We start from the raw sequence: 22,619 nt of genomic DNA on the forward strand, positions 1-22,619 counted from the left end.
ATTATTAACCTATTTAGAGTTTTAATTTTTTTAAAATTAAATTAATTAACGTGAATTATTTATATGTTTCAAAAAAAAAAAAAAAAAAAAAATTTCAAGCTATGTTTTCACTCGAAAGCAAACTACATAACATTAAAGTGAAGATAGCTCAATAAACACAGACGAACATGATGTAAGGACGTAACATAAATGAGACCTCCAATCATTTTATAAAGTATATTTTCTCGACCGTTCTCGGTACTTTTTTAAATGACCCATGCTTAAGAATCTGGTTTTGGAATTTCCTCGTAGATTATAATCATTATTTGGATTTTATAGGATAAATAGATTAATATATGTTATAATCTGTTTCAAATTTATGATAATTAATGTGGGTTTATTATTTCTATGAATATGTAGTTGGAAGATGTGATTATTTATTGCATGGGGACCATTTTCTCAATTATATTTTTACATTAATTATTGTACGAAATTGAACCCAAATTTCCCCCCTTCTATTAATCAACAGTCCAACAGATATTTTCTGTTGAGATAATAAGCTCTTAAGAGCCAAGGACGGCCACGGATAAAATCAAGTCATATCGATGGAAGAGAGTAATAAAACATGTTTTTATAAACGTGTGTATAACTTTCTCTAGTAGACATATTTTAAAATTGTGAAGTTGATGACGATGCATATCTGTTAGACGTGGATTTAGAAGTCAAAGCAAACAATATATACTAGTCGTAGGCAGCTAAGAGTGGAGGAGGAGTAGGAAGAGATTATTCCTCGTTAGCTAAACGGGGACCAAGATTATGTTCCCGTCTCTCCATCCTTAACTCTGTTCTATTCTCACCTCACTCCACTTTTATATACAATAAGTTAGTTTTGTATATATTTAAAAATATATATGCAAAAAATGAAAGGAAGAATTCTTTGTAGAAAATCCTCGTCTTTGATTCCCACAAAAATAAATAGAGAATTTCATGAAGATAAGAATGAAAAAGGCGGTTTCTATCCTGTGAACATCTCTAAACGCCAAAAAACAAACGAGAGAGAACATTTCTGTTCATAAGTTTGACAAAACATTGTTGCATTGAGAAGATGACAATGGGGAACAAAGTTTTATGGGTATGTTTTGTTTTGTTTTGAGCTCAAAACATATGAAGATTCCTCTGAAAATTCAACTCCATGACAGAAGAACAGGAAGTTTCAACACTATCCCTTTTGTTTTTTACTTCTAAATAAGGATCCCATATTTTATTTAGAGAATTAAAGAAGTCACTGTTCATGAACCTAGATCATGTCAAATTTGATGTATGCTTTTGGTGATCAACATGAACCATCCAACATGATTTGATTGTTTAACACTAACATGTTAATGTCGTTTAAAGTCATTGTCTTGTCTTTCTCTAAAGAAATGCAGGGCTTGGTGCCTATACTTCCATCACATGCTATCAATATCATGTGGTTGGTTTAGAACTTAAAGGCAGAGTTTTCTTCTTGCATTTATTATCATCGACTTAGATCGACAAATACACCAACGGGCAGTGTACGAAGACGATCATCGTGTTTAGAACGACCTTCTAAGTGCTTAAAAAGTAACCATCATCTATTCCAAGGCATGTTGGACTAGGCTATCCAAAGCACTGGTTGCAAGCCCATTTTTTTGGAATAGAATGGGCTGGCGGAGGTGAGTGGGCGATGGGTATGGAGGCGGCATTGTTCATAAGGATTTTGGAACTAAAGAAAAAGAATCCAAATCATAAAATAAATCTAGAAATGCGCCCCGAGCGCAAAAGAGTATGTAGGGACACATGTCGCAAAACAACAGAGATGCGCCCCGAGCGCAAAAGAGTACACACGTCGCTACCAGAACCATTGGGAGGATTCAAATGACCTGACATGATTCGTAATCTTGCCAACAGAATTGCATCACGTGTTAAAAAGGGAACGAATGTACACCTCCCTCTAAGTGCGTCGGTCGGTAAGTATATGTTGTTGTGCATGTGGGTTTCGTCTTGTATTTTTGTTTTTGTTTCTTCGTCTCAATCTGAATTTCGAAACTTAAAAAATCTAGTCAAAGTACTAACCTTTAACCTATATCTTCAAATATGAAAGTTTAAAGCTCTAATCTAAGAAATAAAACATAGAAAAGACTCTTTTAGGGTTTACCACAAACCTGAAATCGAATCGATTCGGTTCAGGTTAAGAAGAAATGAATCCAACCCTATTCAAAATGTTAATTCAACCCAACCCAACCCAATCACTGTAGTTCAAGTTCGAGTTAGATTGATCCAGGTTGAATATAGACGTAGAGATTAAATTTGAGTGAAAGGAGGGATTAAAGAAAGAGAGTGGGCGAGCGTGCGGTCTTGGGTGTATAAAAAAAACACACAAACACAAAACACTTTGAAAATAGGCGCAAACACACACACACACACAACCCCACATGGTTAGGATAGAGTTCCTAGTTTCATCAAATCTTTAATTTCCACATCATTATTATTTATTATTTAAATAAATAAATAAATAAATAAATAAATAAATAAAAGAATAGTGGGTGGCATTAATTACAGCGTTTGTTTTGTCAATTATGAGGAACCCCAAAAACCCAAAAGAAATAAAAGAAATAAAAATAATAAATAAACCTTAATATGAATAAAGGGGGTTCTTCTGTGTCAGCAATTTCAAATTACATTGAAACTCACTCCCACATCCATATCCATATAATACATTACCCATGACGTGGGCTGCATCACCTGGTCCACGTGTCATAACCCCACTGCATTCACTGACATGGCACCACCAAAATGTAAATTACCCTCCCTACTCTTCAATGTCATCAAATTAGAATGCATTGTGACGAGTGAATGTTTAAAATGGAAGTTTATAACCTATTTAGATTACTCGCCGAATCTTTGGATTGATTCAAGAGATTCAACTCCACGACGGGAAGAGTATACATTTTAGAAATATCCATGGGTTGGTGTGGGAGTAAAAGATTAGGAGATCAGAAGGAAAGAAACATAATCATATTATGTCGATCAAAATGAACATAAACGTAAGACATAAACAACATAAGACATAAACAGCAAAGAAACAAAGAGGGATGCGATGATGATGCCTCTTTTGGGGACGGACTTTTGCCACAAATAGTGTGTGTAAGGCATGGGGGAGGAAATTAATACAAGGAAAAGACCCAAATTAAAGCCTTCACCTTCCTTCCACCAACCTGGCTGCTGCTGCTGCTGCTGCTATGTGGAAGAACCCATTGGCGCCAACCAGGCAAGTCACCCAACCCAAGTGGTAGCTGTGCTTGCTGCTGCACCACCACTCACACTAACATTTCCTTCTCTTTCTTTCTTTCTTTCTTTCTATCAACATTTTGTACCCATTTTTAGGATACTTCATACTGATCACCGTCGTATTCTTCATCAACGCCACCGCACCTTTGGCTACTACTACTGCACCCAATGCTGCTGCCACTGCTGCTGCTGCTGCTTCCATTCACGGCTTCCTCCTGTTGGTCAACCACTGTTGTCGCAGTTGCAGCAGCCCCATCATCTTCGCTGCCAGAAGATGGAGTAGTCGAGAGGCCAATGGTGATAGGCTGCTGCTTCTGGCCGCCAATGGGCAGTGGCTCCGTCAGTTCCCTCCCGTCCCGAGGCGGTGAAAACACCACTGGCAGGTAGTGGTCCATCTCGCATGGAAACTTTGAGTTCTTAAAGTGCTCCTTTAGTGCTTCCAGTCCCTTCAGATTTTGTCTCAAATATTAAAAAAAACCCATAAAACAAAACAAAACAAACAAGAATCCATGATCATCAGACACCTGAACTCTGGCATAGGTGACTTCACAGATTTTCCTGGAATTGAAAACCTCCCAAGGTTGAAGATGAAACGCCTTGTACAGCCTCCATGTGGCCTCCGGCGAGGTCATGTTTACAAACCCATATCCAACGTTGCACTTGTTGCTGCAAATCATAATCACCGCTCTCATATGCATCATTTTGAAGTAGTTCTTGAAATAGATACACACAATTACTCACTTGAAATCAATGGGTAGATATACAAAATCGTAGGAGGAAAGTGGCTGGCTATGCCCGTCGCCCATCTGCTCGTTGCAGTGAATGCAGTGGTTGTCCAACATGTTCAACAACAACTTCTGACTGCACCCAAGTCAGACAACTATACCAATAAAAAAAAGATACCCATGTCTAATTACAGAAATTAAAAACAACCCATAAATTTTTGAAAACGTAGCAGTTGAAATTTGAAGCGAAATTGGTTGTTTTCTTCTCGAACCTGTACTTGTTGGGGATGTTCTTGATCATCACAGTGGTTCTTGAATCTCTGCAATCGGATTCCACCATGTTGTTGTCGTTTATAAGGAATCGAGAGTCGAACTTCCTGGATTGTCTACATTTCCTTAGCTTATTCCTACTGGGCTGCAGCTGCTGTGGCTGTTGGTCGGCAGCAACAGCGGGACTACTGTGGCTGATCTTTGAATTCTTTCTCAATGTCTCACACGATTCTCTCTCGTCGATTTTATTGCACGCACCGCCGCCTTCCAAATCGAGAGACGCCATTTTTCCATTCACATCGACGGACTCCAACCCCTTCCTGGGGTTTCTCGGGCTTCGACTCCCCTTCCGCGGATTCAGTTTCCTAGAGAAACTATGGGGTTTTGAGTAATACCAGCGCGGCGGAACATTTGAAGCTGCCCCACCTGAGAAATTCCTCGGCGGCGTGGGAGGAGGCGGTGGCGGCGGAGGCTGAGGGGGTGGGGACTTCAGACTTCTAGAGTATATATTATTCGAGCCGCAGATGGCCGGAGCGGTCAAGTTAGCATTGAAAAACTTGTTGCCATGGCCGCCCGGCCGACTGAACTCAATCACTACTGATTTCCCATTGATGTCCTTTCCATTCATCTCCTTTAGAGCCTTCCCAGCATCCCTAATGTCGAAAAACTCAACGAACCTTTGCTGCATCTTCAATGGCGTCTCTCTTAACTCCTTAACAGGACCTTCAAATTAAACAGAAACACCAGCGATGAACAGAAGAGATTTCAAATAAGAAAAGTAAGAAGAGTTCATTTCATGTTTATAAAGATTTTGTTGTAGTCAGACAAAGAGAATAGACAGAAAGTAAGCAAAAGAGACCCATCAAAGATTAAGATAAATATAAATATAAATATAAATGAATAAACCCCACATTCCAGTCCCCACAAATCTAACCCACAAGCAAAACAAACCCCAAAAACACGTCGTATTCAGATCCCTTACGAACAAACAAAAATCAAAGAACAAACCCAGAAAGAAGAAGTTGAATAGAATACCAAAAGCCTCGAAGATTTCTCTGAGACAGGAAGTGGAAACAGTGGAGTCCAAATTGAAGACGACGATAGTTCCCTGATTCTTCCCAGCCGGAACAGCATTACTGGCCGGAACGACGAACTGGGCCCAGACAGCATGGCCGGCGATGAGGCCAGGCGCCGGAGAAGGACGAGGGAGAGGGAAATCAGGGAATTGAGGAGCGGAATTTGAAAAGAAGAAACGGTTATTGTTGTTGTTGTTGTTGTTAAAATAGTTACGAAGGCGACACTGATGGTGCATGTGCTGATCCCGAATCTCTCGCAAGGCCCTCTCGGCGTGCCGAATGTCATAGAAATGGACGATTACAATCCCTTCCTTCACCCTTTCCATTTGCACTCCTCGAACCTCCCCAAACACCTCCAATTCTCTTCTCACCATCGTCTCGCTTACATCGCAAGGAACTAAACTCACCACCAACGACCGAGTCGCAACCGACGACACCGCCTGTCCTAGCGACCGCACTGGTATGTACGCCGGCGCCGGAGTTGGAAACGGCGCGTAACCTACATCACCCTCGCAGAACGGCAGAAGAGGGACATCACCGATTGGTGGATATGGCGAGGAGTACGGAAAGAAAACCTGGTGGGGTTGCGGCATAAACACAGTGGTCGAATATCTCGGCCGAAACTCTTGGGCTGTCGGGTCCAAACTCCCTGGAAAACGGCCGTAGACGCCGGTCTCCGCCATGGGCCGTGGAAAGAAAACAAGAAAGTGGGTCGGACGGAAACGGAGAAAATGGCTGTTTTCTGTGTGTGTGGTTGGTTGTTACTCAAGTTAAGGACATGGCGGAATAGGACTAGAGTGTATGTCGGCGTCGGCGTCGGCGTCGGCGTCTCTGTTTCCGATTCTCTGGGGTTTGGGGTTTGAAAACAATGGTAGAAAAACGGTGTGGATTTGTGTCCGAAGGCTACGGTATCTGAGTGTGAAAAAGTTGAGTGGAAAAAAGCAGAGCAGAGAGAGGAAGGGTTTTGGTTGTTTACTTTCTCTGTATAATCCACCTTTTGGGGCCAAGGTCCATGAAAATGTCCTTTGCTCTCTGGAAAGACGAAGACGAAATGACGGGAATGCCCCTCGAGATGCTTCGTGATTAACCCACAGCCCTACACGTGGAGCCGATGAGGGATGAAGGTGGAAGTCTTGCACACGAGGACAAATAATAATTAAAATTGCGTCGGGTGCCCAATAGTGCCTTTTTCAGGTTGTTGTTTTTGACTACTCGTACTTCTTGACCCCTTTTTTTTTTTTTTTTTTCAAAATTTATTTGTTTATTTATTTATTTATTTATCTATTTCTTCTCCCAATCTAAATTTTTCTTATTTGGTTCAATTATTGAGATTTTCTTTTACCAGTTCCTTTGTATTTTTCTTTTTAATATATATATATATATTTATATATTTATATATTTGCATGCTTCTGAAATTAATATAGGTCCCATGCAAATACACACCCATGCACCAATTCCTTTCCGGCTCGACCCCGATTGTGTTGCTAATTCAAAATTTTGGATTGGTTAGACTAGTTCCAACCACCACACTTAGCTGTCTCATAATCTACTACTCTACTATCTTTAAGTGGTTCAAGTCTCGTAAAATCATGCATGTCTCCACTCTCCTTAATCAAAAAACTTCGATCATAAGGTATATCTTGAGGTGGTGTCTTTATCAAGGCTATTGTACCGGGTGTCTTTAGGTGTTCTAGGTACTTCAACAAACGGACTTGCTTGATTAACCATTGAAGTTATGGGTGTAGTTGGAGTTGTCTAACTCCTACAACCAACAAGAGTCGTTTGCTCAATAATATACCATAATCTATCACATAAATAAATTATTAGTCACAATCCTCTATTGAGAGGGTTTTCAAGTTGGGTTAGCGGGTTTGATTGTTTATTTTTTTTTTAATTATTTAAACAAATCCTATTTATTTCAATACATATTATATTAATAATTAAAATCTCTTCAAACTTAAATATAAAATATTCGAAAAAGATAGAGACGCATCTGATTCCGCTCGGGAATGGAAGGAATTGAAGTGAGTTTGAGAAAGACAATAGCCAAGGTGGGAAGGTGTGGGGAGTGAGTAAGTAGGCCTCCCCAATTCAAAGCTCTTGCCTCTTTCACTTTATAATCCAACTTAAATGATAATAATTATAATAAATATAATTTTTAAAAATTTGTTTTTGTTTTTGTAATTCGATACATATTTCAAATATTTGTTTTAAATTTGAAATGTAAAAACTTATAGCACCAAAAATGGAAGGAAATAGACGTAAAATAAATAAAAGAAATATTATTTAATATTTAAAAAAAATTAGAAGTGGAATAAACATAAAATAAAAAAGATGAGGGCATAAATTAGTAATTTAATAAAGGTGTTAATATAAAAATAAAAAAATAAAAAAATAAAAGCATAGTGTAAAATGGGGCTCTATTATCCACAAAATATGGTATTAATATACAAAATAAAGAGACAAACCCACTCCCCAGATTGTACTGTCCTTAAAACTGGAAAACCTCTTCTCTTTCTCTCTCTAGTTTTCTAGGCTTACTATTTTCCACGTGTTTTTCTTCTAATTTTGTAGGAATTTAACATTTTATTTTCTAGGCTTACTATTTTCCACGTGTTTTTGTTATATTATCTAAATTTTTTATGTAATTATTGTCAAAATAAATTAAATAAATAAAGTTTATTATAATTTTCTCTCTTCGTTTTCTTTAATACAGATTCTCTAACCCTCAGTTTCCCAATTTTGTTGTTCTTTTATATATAAAAAAAAATTGATTATTTAAAGAAAACTGAGGGAAATTTTAAGGAAAGGGACTATAATTGGGAATGAATTTGTATAATATGGCTATGAATTTTTACTCCTCCACTCCATAAATTTTACCGTAGGGTGAAAAGGATGTTACCTAGTGAAAGAGGAAATTTAACCCACCCAAATACAAGATTATTATGTATCTAATAAACTCTAAAATTTCGAACTTCTCTTTGACATTTAGGATTTCTTTTGTTGGATGAAAGTCTTACCTCAACTAATTTATGATAAATTTATAATCAAAAAATATTATTCTATTGGTATGAGGTATTTTGAAGAAGCCCAAAACAAAGCCACGAGAGCTTATGTTTAAAATTGACAATATTATATCATTTTTTACTATCCTTCAATTCAACATATTTATTTTAAATAATTATTTCAACATTAAAAAAATAAATATAATATTTCAGGAAATATAATTTCAAATTAAATTATTCATAACATAATATAATAGTGTGCTAATTATAACGTGTTTCGTATATTAATTATTAATAGTTGAGATTCGACTAAATATTTATAGTTGGAAATTAGCAGTATTATTATGTTTATATTTTTAGTATGTTGTATTCCTTAATTTTATGTTTATTACATATTATTTACATAAACTAATAATACTTTTATTTATGCTTCTCAAAACTGGAAAGAAGAAATATTAAATTATTTTCTTCCTAAAATCTTGCACACGATCACAAAAATGTTTCCTAAAGTGAGAAAAGAAAAATAATAAACATATATATATATATATATATATATATATATATATATATATATATATATATATATTTCTAACCCCCAAAGAAAATGTAAACAAAAACAATGCGGCAACAAAAGAACACACAAGCTAAATTAATAAAAATATTTAAATTTGTACTTTCAACCTCCAAAAATTTTAAAAACAATATTAAATTTTAAAAGAAAATTACTCGTTTTAGTTAGTTTGAGATGAAAATGGTTTATATTTTGTTTGAAAAATACATTTGAATTTTTTAATAAATTTTTAAAAATATATCTATAAACATTCAAAATAGAATTAATGTCCTTAAACTTTTAAAAAAAAGTTTAAAATATTTTTAACATCATACCCTTAAAAATTGAAAAGATAGATTTTCATATATTATCTATCTTCATCTTTTCAATTTGATGTTAAAAATATTTTAAACTTTATATAAAAAGAACTTCTAAAACTTTTATATAAAAATTAGAGGTATTAATTATACTTTTAAAAATTTATAGGCATTTTCTAAACCGAGTTAATAATAAGAGTATTTTTTAACAAAAAAAAAAAAAAAAATCATCCAAAAGTACATAGTATTGTTTAAAAAAAAAAATTAAGAGTATTTTTAGGACAAAATCCAAAGTTCATTCTAGAAACCATAAGTCTTCATAATAGTATAATATTGTCTACTTTGAGCATAATCTCTCACAACTTTGCTTTGAGATTCTCCAAAATATCTCATACCCAATGGAGATAGTATTATTACCTATAAACTCATGATCATTTTCTAAATTAGTTAACGTGAGACTCCCTCCCAACAACCCTCCCTTCGAACAAAGTACACTATAGAGCCTCTCTTGAGGCCTATGGAGCCTTCGACAATCCTCAGCAATCCTTCTCTCGAACAAAATACACTATAGAGCCTCCCCATAAGCCTATGTAGCCCTCGAACCATTCAGAGGTATTTTATTAATTTAACCTAATAAAACAATACACTACATATACATATTTAAATTCAACAATGGCAAGGTGGAAGATTAATTCGTGATATTTAAGATGGTAATTGTAATTGATATCTTTGTGTTTTGAGGGATAGTTTTGTGAAAAGTGGTTGGTTAAATGAGAGGAGATTCAAAAGAAGACGAGAAATGGATAGGTATTAAAATGGTTTGATGTGTCGTAGTAGCTAATAACCAGGCTGTGTTCCCCAATAGCGCCACATGATTCATGGGCCACCATCTCATCCACTCGCTTTATGTTCTGTGTGTAAAGTCCAAACTCCAATCCTTTTGTTTTCTTGGGTTGCAAAAAGTAATTGAAAGGGATGTCCTGTTTGTGTTAACTTCCTCTGCCTCTGCTTCCTTCCTTTCCCACCAATCCTATGAAGGTTACTGTGTTGTAGTACTAAGCCCTTCAACTTTCAACCACAACAATACTACTCACCACCACCACCACTGTTCAAACTATTTCCACTACACAACCCTATTACTACTATTATCAACACATATTAATTACTTGTAGTAAGTCTAGGACGAGGCACTTTTGTTTTGTGCTCACTCACAAGGACATCAGACATTGATGAGAATTTTCAAGACACAAACTGCTACCACACACTCCATTCTTTCACCCCATCCCTCCCCTCCCAAACAACAAACAAAAAAAACACACCTAAAAAAGCAACCCAAAACAATATAGGCTAAATATGTGTTTTACTTGTTCGAGATAGTTAGGAGGGAGTCACACATTGGTTAATTTAGAAGATGAGTAAGGAATACATCTCTATTGGTATGAGACATTCTAAAAAGTTCAAACAATATTTTGTTCAGCTAAATTCCGACTCTAAATGTCAACTAACTCATCAAGTATGAACCCATCTAAATTTTTTATCTACTCTATTCATCATCTAAAAGGTAAACAATATTTTGTTCCGATTCTAAATGTCAACTAACTCATCAACCATGAACTCATCTACTTTTCATCTGCTCTATTTAACATCTAAAAGGTAGGAAAGTAAAGGGTAACTTCGAATTTTAATCTCTATATTTTGATTCCAATTCATTCCATTTTCTAAAGTTGATTATTACGAAGCGAGAGAATTGGATTGTCTACTATTTAGGGACACACTTTTCAGTGATTAAAGTAAGATTTATACCTTTGAGCTAGTCCAAACGTACCACCGGTATGAAGCAATCCCACCAGCAGGTCTGCATTAGCCACTTCCCAAGCAGGTAGAGTGTGAACAGGATGAAGAAAGAATACCCGTTTTCTGAGCAATTTTTCAGCACGTCTCCACTTCCCCGTCCACACATACCTAAATCTACAAGATTGGAGCGAGAATGTAACAAAAACTAGGCCTAATTCAATTACTATTATATATATTCAAACAAAAATCTAAAGTTTTAGCATGAAAAAGAATACTATTCAACCCTAGCTTTTGCAGGTCTATTTACTCATCGACGCCTTTTATGAATCAAGTCCAGATGGCAGATAGAGTAGTACACAACCAATAAATGCAAGTCTGAAGAAATTATTTACTGTATAAGATGTCAAGATTAAAAAGAACTACTCGCTTTCTTGGACGGAAGTGTTCTACCAATTTACAATTCCCCACCCCCAATTTACTTCATTCTTGCCTAGGTCAACAGGAGCGCCAAAATGCTTACTGAACTCAGAAATCAAACGTTTACAATAATCCATCACTATTTGCACTTCAAACAATTGAAAATGCAAAAGAGAGTCGTACTCTGCCATGAGTTGAAACGAATTAAATTGAGGAACAATAAAATTAGTTTAGCCGAAGAGAAAGACGTGTAAGATCACCATTAGTTGTAAGCTTTCCTGAACTCACAATTGTAGTGAATATGATCATGAATCCCGAATCTCAATCTACAATTATGGAAATGCTTGGAAATTGAATGTAGTAGAAAGTGAACCTGCGCGCCATCAGTGAACTTGCGGAATGAAAATTCGTTTCCACTTGCTGCAACAGCCATTTTACAGTGAAATAGACGAAGTTTCGTAGAACTGAAGCACCGTCCTCGGTGACCGGAAAAAGAAGCTCGTGAAGGTGCAAACGGAGGGGGCCTCGCCATTTTGGGTATGGCTTGCCTCATGCGTTCCCGCCATCAGCATTTTTCTTCGAATTTCTGATGTGCATATGAATATTCATAAAACTTAAACGAAAAAAAAAAAAAAAAATTATAAACATATTAGAAAAAAAAAAGTTTTTAAATATTATTTTTTGTTTTTCATCTTTTATTTATTTTAATCTCTACTTCAAACATAGCAATGCCAATGTATTAAAGGGTTTTCCATTCTTATTATTGAAAAATCAATCTTTATTTATAGAATTGCAATTATAATTTAAAATTAAATTGCAATTATAATTTAAAATTTGTGAGTATGGTGGGTTTAAAACAGACAATATATGCTAGTGATAAACTTAAGTCATTACAAATGATATTAGAATTAGACACCAGGCGGGGATGAAGGTGTGCTAACGAGGACACTGGCCACCAAGAGAGTAGATTAAGGTCATTATAAATAGTATCAAAACCAAACATCGAGCAGTGCATGTTGGCTCCCAAGGGAGTGGATTGGGACCATTACAAATGGTATCAAAATCATACACAAGACAATGTGTCACAAAGAAGCTAACTCTAAGAGTGTGAGATCACAAATTGATTAGAGTGTTTTGACTATTGTTAGACTTAAAATCACTCATAATTTTTTTTTTATAATAATCAAAAACTAATTATGACGATATAAAAATCACATTATAAAGTATAAAATCAAGAATTAAGTCATTTTAGAATAATTAAAAACATATTATTTAAAGTAATTTTAAATCTAACAAAAAAAATATATATATATAAACAAAATCTTGCCAGATTCATACATTCAAAAGATTCTATAAATTAAAAAAAAAAAAAAAAAAGCTCACAAATCAACATTGAAAATCATATACAACATTAGTAAAGTGTTAGAAGCATGTGATACACTTCAAGTTTGACATACAAGACAAAATATTCCTTTTTCTAAAATAAAAAAATATATATATATTTAGCGTGGGACAGAAGACAGACGCACCAAACGACATGTCGTAGTGGGGTTACAAGAAGAAGCAATCATGCCTATCTAAACTGCCAACACAAGGTGGTTTGTGTAAATGGAAGAATGAGCAAATATTTGCAAGCCCAGAAAGAAGAAGAAGAAGAGGAAGAAGAAGAAGGGCAAAGGATTCAGAGTTTCTTTTGCCCAGAGCACCAAACTACAGTATATTGAATATTTCATGCACCTCTCTCTCTGTTACTACTACTACTACTACTACTACTACTACTAAAACATGCCAATGCTACAACAATTTGAGAGGGAGAGCTAATAATAATAATGATAATTACCTGCAGCAAAAATTCCCATTTGGAGGAGAGAGCATGGGAAACAATGCAGAATGGAGCAAGAGCAAGGTGGCTGGGTGGGTCTTTACTTTACTCTTCTCCTGAACATGGGGGGGCTGGATCACTGGGTTGCCCAAATATATCACCAATTCCTTCCCAAACCCTTTTCTCTCTGGCTTCCCAATAACCACCCAAATAACGGTAGCAACCATCTTCATCCTTCTCAAACCATCTCGGTTGCCATCCTCTCTCCTGCAACTTCCGAGCCTGCATCGCATTCATCAAACATAACTTTCTTGCTACCATATGCTAAACCTTCTAAACAAGATGCCATGTAATGTAGGAACCTCCTAGAACATGATAAAACTAAATGGGTTTCCTAACTTTTCAGGCTATGAATTGAACAGTGTCTCAGACATTTAGATGCAATGCATCTCTCTCACAAGATGTTTGGTTCAATAACATTCAAGAAAGAGCAAGTTATTCCAAACAGACGTTATATGAACGAACAACATGAATGAAGGGGTAGCAAAAACTGGTAACTTGAATCGATATGAATCAGTGTCTGAATCAAAACTCTAAAATGATTAGTTAGTATGCATTAGGTACCTGTCTCTGCAACTGTTCAAGTCTTAACTTCTCTGCATTTGCCAACTCGTATTCTCCATTTTCCAGATGCCTTTGATCTGGCCTAAGCCTTGAGTCAGTTGGAGGCAGTATCTCCATCAACCCAGGTGTGAGTTCATTCAAGGATATTGCAAAGGGAGAGAGATTATATCTTGTTTTAGGTACAGATCTGTTTCTTTCCCACAGCAACACGGCTTCTGTCATCGGGTCATATCCCTTGGGCTTCATGGTTGGGTCTCCCAACACGTAGTACATTGCTTCATCCCATTTTCCCACCAACAGTGCTACCTTCTCCCCTGTTCTATTGTCTTGCACAAATCCATGGACCTGAGGAATGAATAGAAGCTCTTGAATGAAAAGAAGTTATGATAAACAGATCGTATTATTACCACAAAACCTACCTGATGTGGGTTCCGATCTATGATAGATTGTTCCTTGAACTTGAGCTTGCAGGAGTACTTGCCACTACCTTTGATTCGCATGGTGCCATAGTGATCGCAGTAAATTTTTCCTAGTATGATATTGTAAATCGAAGTAGTGACCTTGCTCCACTGGAACGTCTCCCCATCCTCAAACTGTAAAGTAAGGACGCCCACAGGATCAAGCTGAATGGATCTCCCCCAAAACTTACCCTTGAGATTGGAGTCTGCCCAAAATTTCCAGCCTCTTCCCTCACAATGGCAAGCAACAACCATTGGATGGTGACTTACCTGAGGGCAAGGTTGTGATGGTTAGACAATGCCATTATCCTGCATCACAGTACTTATTTTTTCAGGTATGCAAGAGAATCCTTACTTTTTCCGAGAAAAAACGAAGTCCTTTGTCCGGATAGTCAGCTTCGTAGGTTTCTCCAAGTAGAGGGTTAAATGGTTTACATTGTCTACCTTCTGTTGAAGCATAGCCAGAAACGGCAAAAGAAGCAATCTTTAGAATTCTCATCAAATCATTCCCCTGCACAATATGAATCATAATACTGATTAATTTAAGATGAAGATGTTCAGTTCAACGCTATGATAGGTATTGGATTTTCAATATAGACCTATAAGATGAGTACAGGACGTGTGGAACATCCCTGGATAGAGCTCTGCTCCTTACCAAACTTGTTAACCACTTGAAGAGGGCCAACTTTTTTCCAAAAGAGGATTAACATTTCCCTTCTCATCTCACCTTACTTAAAAAATGCGTATTCTCTCTCTTCTAACAAGCATCTGCACTCTGACTATTCCTCATTATCCCTCTTAACATACATATTAAAGATTTGTAGGTCAAACACACTACGAACCAAGTCAGCAACGAAGAACACCATCACGAAGGTTGCATGGTTAATACACATTAACATTATGGTTGTAGAAATCAAAATTTTGACCCCAATTCAGTTTATGATCATTTTAACTTTCAAAGGTTGCATGGTCTATCATTTTCTCGCTTCAAGCAATTTTTTCTTTTCAATAACAAACCTTATCTCATTATTCAAATGAATATAAAAAGGAGAATAAAAGCCAAGGAAAAAGTTCAATTATTAGAAAAAAAAACAAGAAAAGATGAGTAACTAAAAATTGATCATAAAGAGAACACCAAATATAAGACAGTTTTTACTTTCTCCCAAGAGGTTTCACCTGCGCAAGACCCATCTTTTTGAGTCTCTCCTTCCTCAATTCTTGTGCTTTCAGCTAACTAAGTTGCTATCTCCAGCTTTCCATTTCTCCCGCTCTCCACCCACATCCCCTCTCGCTGTAAGTCTCACTTTCTATTTCTTGTGATCTGTATCTGTGAGATCCCGCATTGGTTGGAGAGGAGAACGGAACATCCCTTATAAGGGTGTGGAAACCTCTCCCTAGTGGACGCGCCTTAAAAAGCTTGAGGGAAATCCCGAAAGGAAAAGCCCAAAGAGGACAATATCGGCTAGCGGTGGGCTTGGGCTGTTACAGTACCTCATTCTTTCTTGTCTCTCTTGTTCTTTGTTACTCTTGCTTTGTCTCTCTCGTTTCGGTCTTCCTATATTTTCCAACCTCGGTTTCTCTTTCCTTTTTTACCTGCTTGCCTTCTTTTTTCCTCTTGCTTTAGACCTTATCCTCTTTATCATCTCTCCTTCTCCAGTGTTCTTTTATATAGAAACTGTTACCCTTCTCTCAAGAGAAGTAAAACATTGACAAGAGGAAGTTTGGTCCTTCTAGCCAAATGAGATCACAAAAGAGCTGATATTGCCCTTATTTTAACAGTCTCTTCTTACTGAAATTCAAATTTTAGATCATGCATCTCACTCCTCATTAAGGTTCATCTTTTTCCTACCATACATTCAACAATACAAAGCAAGTGAACAAACAAATATATCGTTGACATGCAAAAAATAAAAAATAAAAAACTGCTGTAACCAATCACAATTGCACAATAAAACTTCTCTCCAGGAAACTGAAGAATAATGAGTGACTGACCTGCTTGCCCCATTCGAACGCTTGATCGACCAAGTAAGAATATTCCAGATCCTCAAAACACTTCTGCAACGAAGACAGTGGCTCATTAAAGTAAACAGGTAGACATACTCCAGATAAGTCCTTCCCAATATTATCTTTGATAATTGACCATAAGCCTACAGGCTTCTCTTTCTCCTTCGGATCTGGAAGGTTGTCTCTTCTTTTGACATATGGATATTTCACCATCCTTATCTGATTTTCGGCTTCACACAGATGATCAGGGAAGTAAGAACCACAATCATATGCACAAGCAATTCCTGAGGATTCCCTACTGCGATAGGATGCACTTCTCAAAGCTTCTGCAGACAAAAAATCATTGGTATCAAAATACATCCCGTCATCTTCATCTGTTTCAACATCACCTCCATCTTGACTCTCATTTTCTCCATCAAAATCGGATCCGCTTCCCTCCGACAAAACAGAATAGAAATCTGAAACAAGGGAGGAAAATTAGCAACATATCAGACAAGAGAAAGACTATTTACAAAACTTTGAACCTAAAATGTAATTCTTCATTAGAAAACTCATCGCATATAACACATCTAAAGGAGAGGTTTGGAGAACATGAAGAACAAAATCAAGCAATTTCAATTGCTCTTCTGGCTACAGTAAGAAAAAAAAGCACTTTGAATATTTGCACTTCACCATATTTATACTTCATGGTTTAAGAATGTAATTGTGTTGCCTTTAGGAATATTAGCGGAAAAGATACAGTACAGAGTAACTAACCACTGAATCGTCTGTTCCCTTGTCCACAGCAAGACTCCCGTTCCTTTGTTTCATCCACGACAGTAGTTTCCAGTTCTATTTTCTCTGTCTGAAAAACAAGTTTAACACATTATTTTTCTGAAATAAGCGAAGTTTTCAAGTTCGAATTGCTGGACATTCTTCCAAAACTGTGACAGGGGAATGAAATGGGCATGTGCTTGAGTGGAAATGAATAGGTAGATGCAACAAATTTTGGAGAATGAATGATGCAAACCAGCGAGAATCGCCTACATTTCCATGGGCTTATTGAGTATAGAAATTCTGAGAGGTTATCACCAGCTTGGTTACATTCCAGTAGTAATCTTTACTCCATGTAAGTAGGCATCGACAAAGAAAAGTACTTGTTTCTTTTAGTTGCAAGTACACTAAAATAAATAACAGGCTCTTGAACAGTTGACCCTAGATTAACATTACCACCACATAACTAGTTAGAACATAAATAGGTTTTAACAGCACAATATCAACCTTAAGCAAAATATTGGACTGTTCTTCTCCGATGCCAATGCAATGTAGCAAGTAACAGATTAATAATGAATCTGGTTGGAGGAAATACCTCCAATCGCCTTAATGTATCTAAGAGAGAAACATGCTTATATTGGAGAGCTTTCAACTGATTTTGCATCTCAGAGAGTTCAGAGAGCATAATTGATTCGCAGTCATTGATGACCGTCTCATCAATCCCTTCTTGTGATAGTCGTGAACGAAGCTTCTCTGTCGAAACAACGACCTCCTGGGATGGAAGAAAATCATTGCTGCATAACACTCTGGGGAAAAGATCTTTGGCAGATAACAAAGCATCAATCCAAGCAGCTCTGTTTTCTTTCGTTATGCATCTCAAGTGAAGAGTTTTTGTTCCAGTGAAGATGGAAAGCCTTTTATCATCCGATTTACTAGCACGAACTGAAGAAACCTGCAAAATAGGATATGTTGTGTGTAGCAAATCGCAAAAGTAAGTTGAGGAGTAGAAAAATAATGAACAAAAGCCAGAGTTCATACAGGAAACTCAATGTTTCTTCCCAGATGAACACTGGATCAAAATAAAACGATTAGCCCTCGAGGGGAGAAACAATATGGAAATTAAAAATTTCCCAAACGGGAGGCCAAGTAAAGTCACAAAATACTGTAAGAGTTCATTTTCTCATGTTCCTCGAGGATAAATGAGATCTGGGTACAGCTTTAACTTTTCCTTTATGAACAAGAGGGGAAATTTCCAGATACGTTTTCAAAGTAGTGCGAAAAATAAGCCTCATGGGTATCCAATCAATCAAAAGAACCACGAAGAAAAGACTAAAAATGATCCAATTCCATACCTACATACAAGATACAACGACACAGTGAATTAAAATTTTCAAAACGAAACAGAACCCACCTTCAAATGAACCTCCCCAAAAGGTTTGCATTGCTTCTTCAACAATCCGAGTCGAGTGGTTCCCCAATTAGCCTTCCTCATATACCTCAAAGAATCCTCTCCGATCACCCTAACATCCTTCTCTCTAGCAGGGCTCATCAGAATCTTATCGGGACCGTGAATCTTATAGTATGAAAGCACCCCATCTTCCAGCACGAACCACCTCGACCTCCAACCTCTCCCATAGTTCACCCACTTGAACAGAATCCCAGCAACGGTGCCACTAACACCACCATTGGCAGCCAGTCCCTTAGAATCCCGAACTTCAGTAACCGAGTCTTCCCCTTCATGGTTAACAGAGACAGAAAGCTTATCAGATTCAGTCCCAACCGACGAAACCTGAGCGGAAAAGGTGGGTTTAGAGCCATAGCTCAAAGTCTTAATAGGAGCATCAAGCCCTAAGTGACAGTGAGTGGGGGATTTGGCAACAACCGGATTAGCCCGGTCCCGATCAATAGAAACCGGAGCAATGCAGCAGAGAGGATTCATCTCAAGGCAACACCAACCGGGAAAGTAGAGAAAACCCAACACAGGACATGGATCAGGAAGACATAAAAGCAAAGAAACGACGAAAGAAACAATCCGGGGGCGATCCCAGAGAGAGGAGAAATGAATGTGGGAGGCGATGGAAGGATGAAGGGCGTGGGGAAGCGAGAGGATTCAGAAATGACATACAGAAGAAGACGAGTGGATTAGAGTAGAGGAGGAGTAGAGATCTCGTCAAGAAGGAGTAATGGAGGGAAGATGGAGAGGCAGAGGAAGAGGGTGGGTCTTCAAACCAAAAGGCAAGGCGAGAGAGAGTGGGCAGTAACACACTCTACTTGGCTTTGTAACTCATGCCTTCTTGGGCTCCACCGCTCATTGGAATCCTATGGATTACAGCCTCTCTTCCCCTTCCCTAAACCACCCCCCGCCGCCCAGGTGGAGCCAACATACAACCAAAAAAAGATTTACCACCATCACTTTTTTTTTTTTTTTCTTTCATTTTTTCATTTTCTATTTTTCTTCTCTATATTCTTCTAGCTCCCGTACATGGTGTCCCATAAGCGGCTTACATTACACGACCCAAATTATAAAAATTGAGTTGAATTAGATTTTATCGATTTGAATTATATTAAAATTTCTTAAAACTAAAAGATTTTGTTCAGAAGGTTGAATTAGAATATAAATTTTACGAGTTAAAGAATCAATGTTGATACAAACACGGTTAAGTAGATAAAAACATTCCTTTTTTACGAGATGTCAGATTAACATAATGAACTTATAATAGTTTTTGGACCATATAATCTCGAATGTAAAACTTTAAAATATATTTTAATATGTCATTAATAGAAGATCTAGAGTTTTCTAAACAAAAATTTAAAGGCATTTAAAATAAAATTAAGTAATTATTATTTTTTAAAACATAACTATCAGAGCATTTGTCTTTCCATCTAAGGTTGTCTAATTAATTAAATAAAAAAATCATAATTATTTTCGATTTTATTGTAAAAATAATTTAAATTTCATATTTTAAGAATAAAGTAGAAACTTTCGAATATCTAACATTATAGATAAGAGAGTTAGAGGTGCTCGTATGATCGAATGACTCGAACAACCCGACTATCTACTCTAAACAACTATAAGGGTTGAGTTAAATTTTTTAAAAAAACCATTTTTTTCCTTTGAACTTGAAAAAAAAACAAATAATAATAATAATTTTAAAATAATACGTGGATTTACTACAATTTAATTTATTATTTGCGTGGCCATATGGATAATATAATAATAAATGATATGGCAAAGATAATCAATTAGNTTTTTTTTTTTTCAATAAAAATGAGTTATGTATTTATTAATTTTTTCTTTTTTAAGTAAAATATATAGAATATATTATTTTCCTCTTGTGTTGCATAAGAATTTCCGTGCCCAAGCGAAGGATCGGTGCTTCCTTTATTCAGTTGATTTATGATAGCAACGTTTGATTCCCAGGCAATGTCAGAAGGGTGAAATGGTAATTTAGAGGCCTGTGTTGAAACTATATATATATATATATTTTTTTTAACAATTTTTTTCTAAAAAAATTGAACAAACTTTATAATTTACTTTTTCAGAGAATAATAGTTATTTTGTTCTCTGAAAATAGTAATTGTTAAAATAAAATAAAATAAAAATATAGTGAAAATTTAATATAGTAATACTTATATTAGTTAAAATCAAGGTCCAACATTAAATAATTATTAAAACTTTCTTGTATATACATAGAATATTTTTAATTATGAATATTGCTTTATTTGTTTTGTAACTTACTTTATTTTGAAAACTAAACAAAATCTTTTTTTTTTAAAATTGTTGTTGACATGCTTGTGACAAGCTTTAAGGAGAAATTCAAGCCTCATTCACATCTTTTGTCAAGTTTTGTGGCTTAGTTGGATTGTCCAAGAGGTTTGCCTTCGTCAATCAAACCCAACTCGTGCAAAATTCAAACTTGTTAGTGTATGCATGTTCAACTGTGTGTGTTGCATCTCATTGTGATCTCGGTTCCCAACAATATGATCTATGCATCGTGATGTCGTCTCATGTCTCAGGACATATCAGCCATCTTGGCTTGCTCGGACACGTTTTCCAAAACATTTAGCTCAAACGTGACTTGAGGCTCGAGCATACACTGACGTTTTCTACGAAATCTAAATTCTCTCAAGACCGATTTGTTCATTGTGTCAGAATAAGTGTCACATAATTGCTAATCCGTTGTTGTAAGAGTGCGATTGTGGCACCAAACATGCTTGAGCTTTAAGATTTTGTGATTGAGTGACGAAATCAAGAAAATGCACCTTGCTAATAACTATCTTTTTTTTTTTTTCTTAACCAATCCCTGTAAATGATATCAGTTCATTCATATACTCCTATTGTATGAGAGCATTTCACTTACTTTTATTTATATATATATATATATAGTTAATCATTTAAATGTTGACTCATTCGATATGAAAAGACAACCACAAATTTCATTCAAATAATAATAATAATAATAATAATAATAATAATAATATCTCACTCACTCCCTTGTGAAAAATACCCATCCTCTAACGACTACGAGGAAGACTCCCTTATTTCTAGGCAACACTTTAGCCTTTGCATTTCCTTCGTCTTTTCTGTTATCTAGAGTTCCTTTGTTACCAGTAAGGTCTCGTGGTCATTATACAAGAGAGTGTGACTCCTCCCTTTATTACGATGTGAGGGACCAGAGACTCAAGGGCCTCCCCTTTATCCTCACAACCTTCTGATTCGTAGTAAGAGCCCTCCGCCTGAGGACCTACACCAAGAGTTCCTCGAGTAGAAATCTTCTTCTTTGAATACAACCTCAAAAAGTTGCGATGACACAGGGTTGTTCCAAAAAAAAAAAAAACTAGCCTCTTAACTTTAATTTTTCAAAATTGAATATAAGTTTGAAAATATTAAAAAAGGATTACAAACCCAATTTTAGAAATAAAAAATAAAATAATTATCAAATGATATACCTTAATTTATCTTATATCCAAACAATATTTCATAAATGAGATATTTATATTCTAATATTTTAGCCCCTTCTTTTAGTACGTTATTTATTTACTTTGAATTAGAGGGACCGTTTAACAAAATGGTAACCAACAATTTAACGGATGGATACCAATTAATTAAAGGCATTTATTTCAAGTTATAATTTCGTCTCTAATAATTAAATGCTATTTTTTTAAAAGCTTTAATGTGAAAAGCACCCCTACACTTCTTGGCAAACGAACCATGGGCCCTACTTATTTAATCGTTAAATATTTAAAAATAAATACTTACAATCATATTCAAATTTACAATTTATTAACTTAATTTCAAATATTTTAAAGTCAGAAAAATATATGGATACTCTAAAAAAAAACATTATTGAGTTAATAATCCAAATCAACCTATTTTATAATTTATAATTTTAATTATTCATATGACTGACCGTTAGGAATTTAAAATTTAGATTATAGATCGAATATATAAAAATAAAAATAACATACTTGACTTCATAACACAAATGTTTTTTTTACTACATTTTTTAAGTTTA

General features: G+C 35.8%; 2 protein-coding genes across 2 annotated transcripts; both read right to left on the bottom strand.

The window, feature by feature from the left end:
• Nucleotides 1-3,363: 3,363 nt before the first annotated feature.
• On the bottom strand, nucleotides 3,364-6,327 carry LOC111492456 (protein terminal ear1-like). Its single transcript, XM_023141799.1, has 5 exons — nucleotides 5,319-6,327; nucleotides 4,286-5,006; nucleotides 4,030-4,149; nucleotides 3,813-3,954; nucleotides 3,364-3,734 (listed from the first exon to the last, which is right to left on the bottom strand). Exons 1-5 carry the CDS (start codon nucleotides 6,040-6,042, stop codon nucleotides 3,381-3,383), a joined length of 2,061 nt encoding a protein of 686 aa, XP_022997567.1. The 5' UTR covers nucleotides 6,043-6,327; the 3' UTR covers nucleotides 3,364-3,380.
• A 6,503-nt stretch (nucleotides 6,328-12,830) lies between these two features.
• Nucleotides 12,831-19,388, bottom strand: LOC111492318 (oxysterol-binding protein-related protein 1D). The gene is made up of 8 exons (XM_023141618.1): nucleotides 18,515-19,388; nucleotides 17,699-18,055; nucleotides 17,107-17,194; nucleotides 16,339-16,808; nucleotides 14,702-14,857; nucleotides 14,308-14,616; nucleotides 13,889-14,233; nucleotides 12,831-13,546 (listed from the first exon to the last, which is right to left on the bottom strand). The coding sequence occupies exons 1-8, from the start codon at nucleotides 19,040-19,042 to the stop codon at nucleotides 13,370-13,372; spliced, it is 2,430 nt and encodes an 809-aa protein (XP_022997386.1). The 5' UTR covers nucleotides 19,043-19,388; the 3' UTR covers nucleotides 12,831-13,369.
• Nucleotides 19,389-22,619: the final 3,231 nt, after the last annotated feature.

The sequence above is a fragment of the Cucurbita maxima genome, unplaced genomic scaffold (assembly GCF_002738345.1).
Source record: "Cucurbita maxima cultivar Rimu unplaced genomic scaffold, Cmax_1.0 Cma_Scf00001, whole genome shotgun sequence".
In the NCBI taxonomy this organism is placed as follows: domain Eukaryota; kingdom Viridiplantae; phylum Streptophyta; class Magnoliopsida; order Cucurbitales; family Cucurbitaceae; genus Cucurbita; species Cucurbita maxima.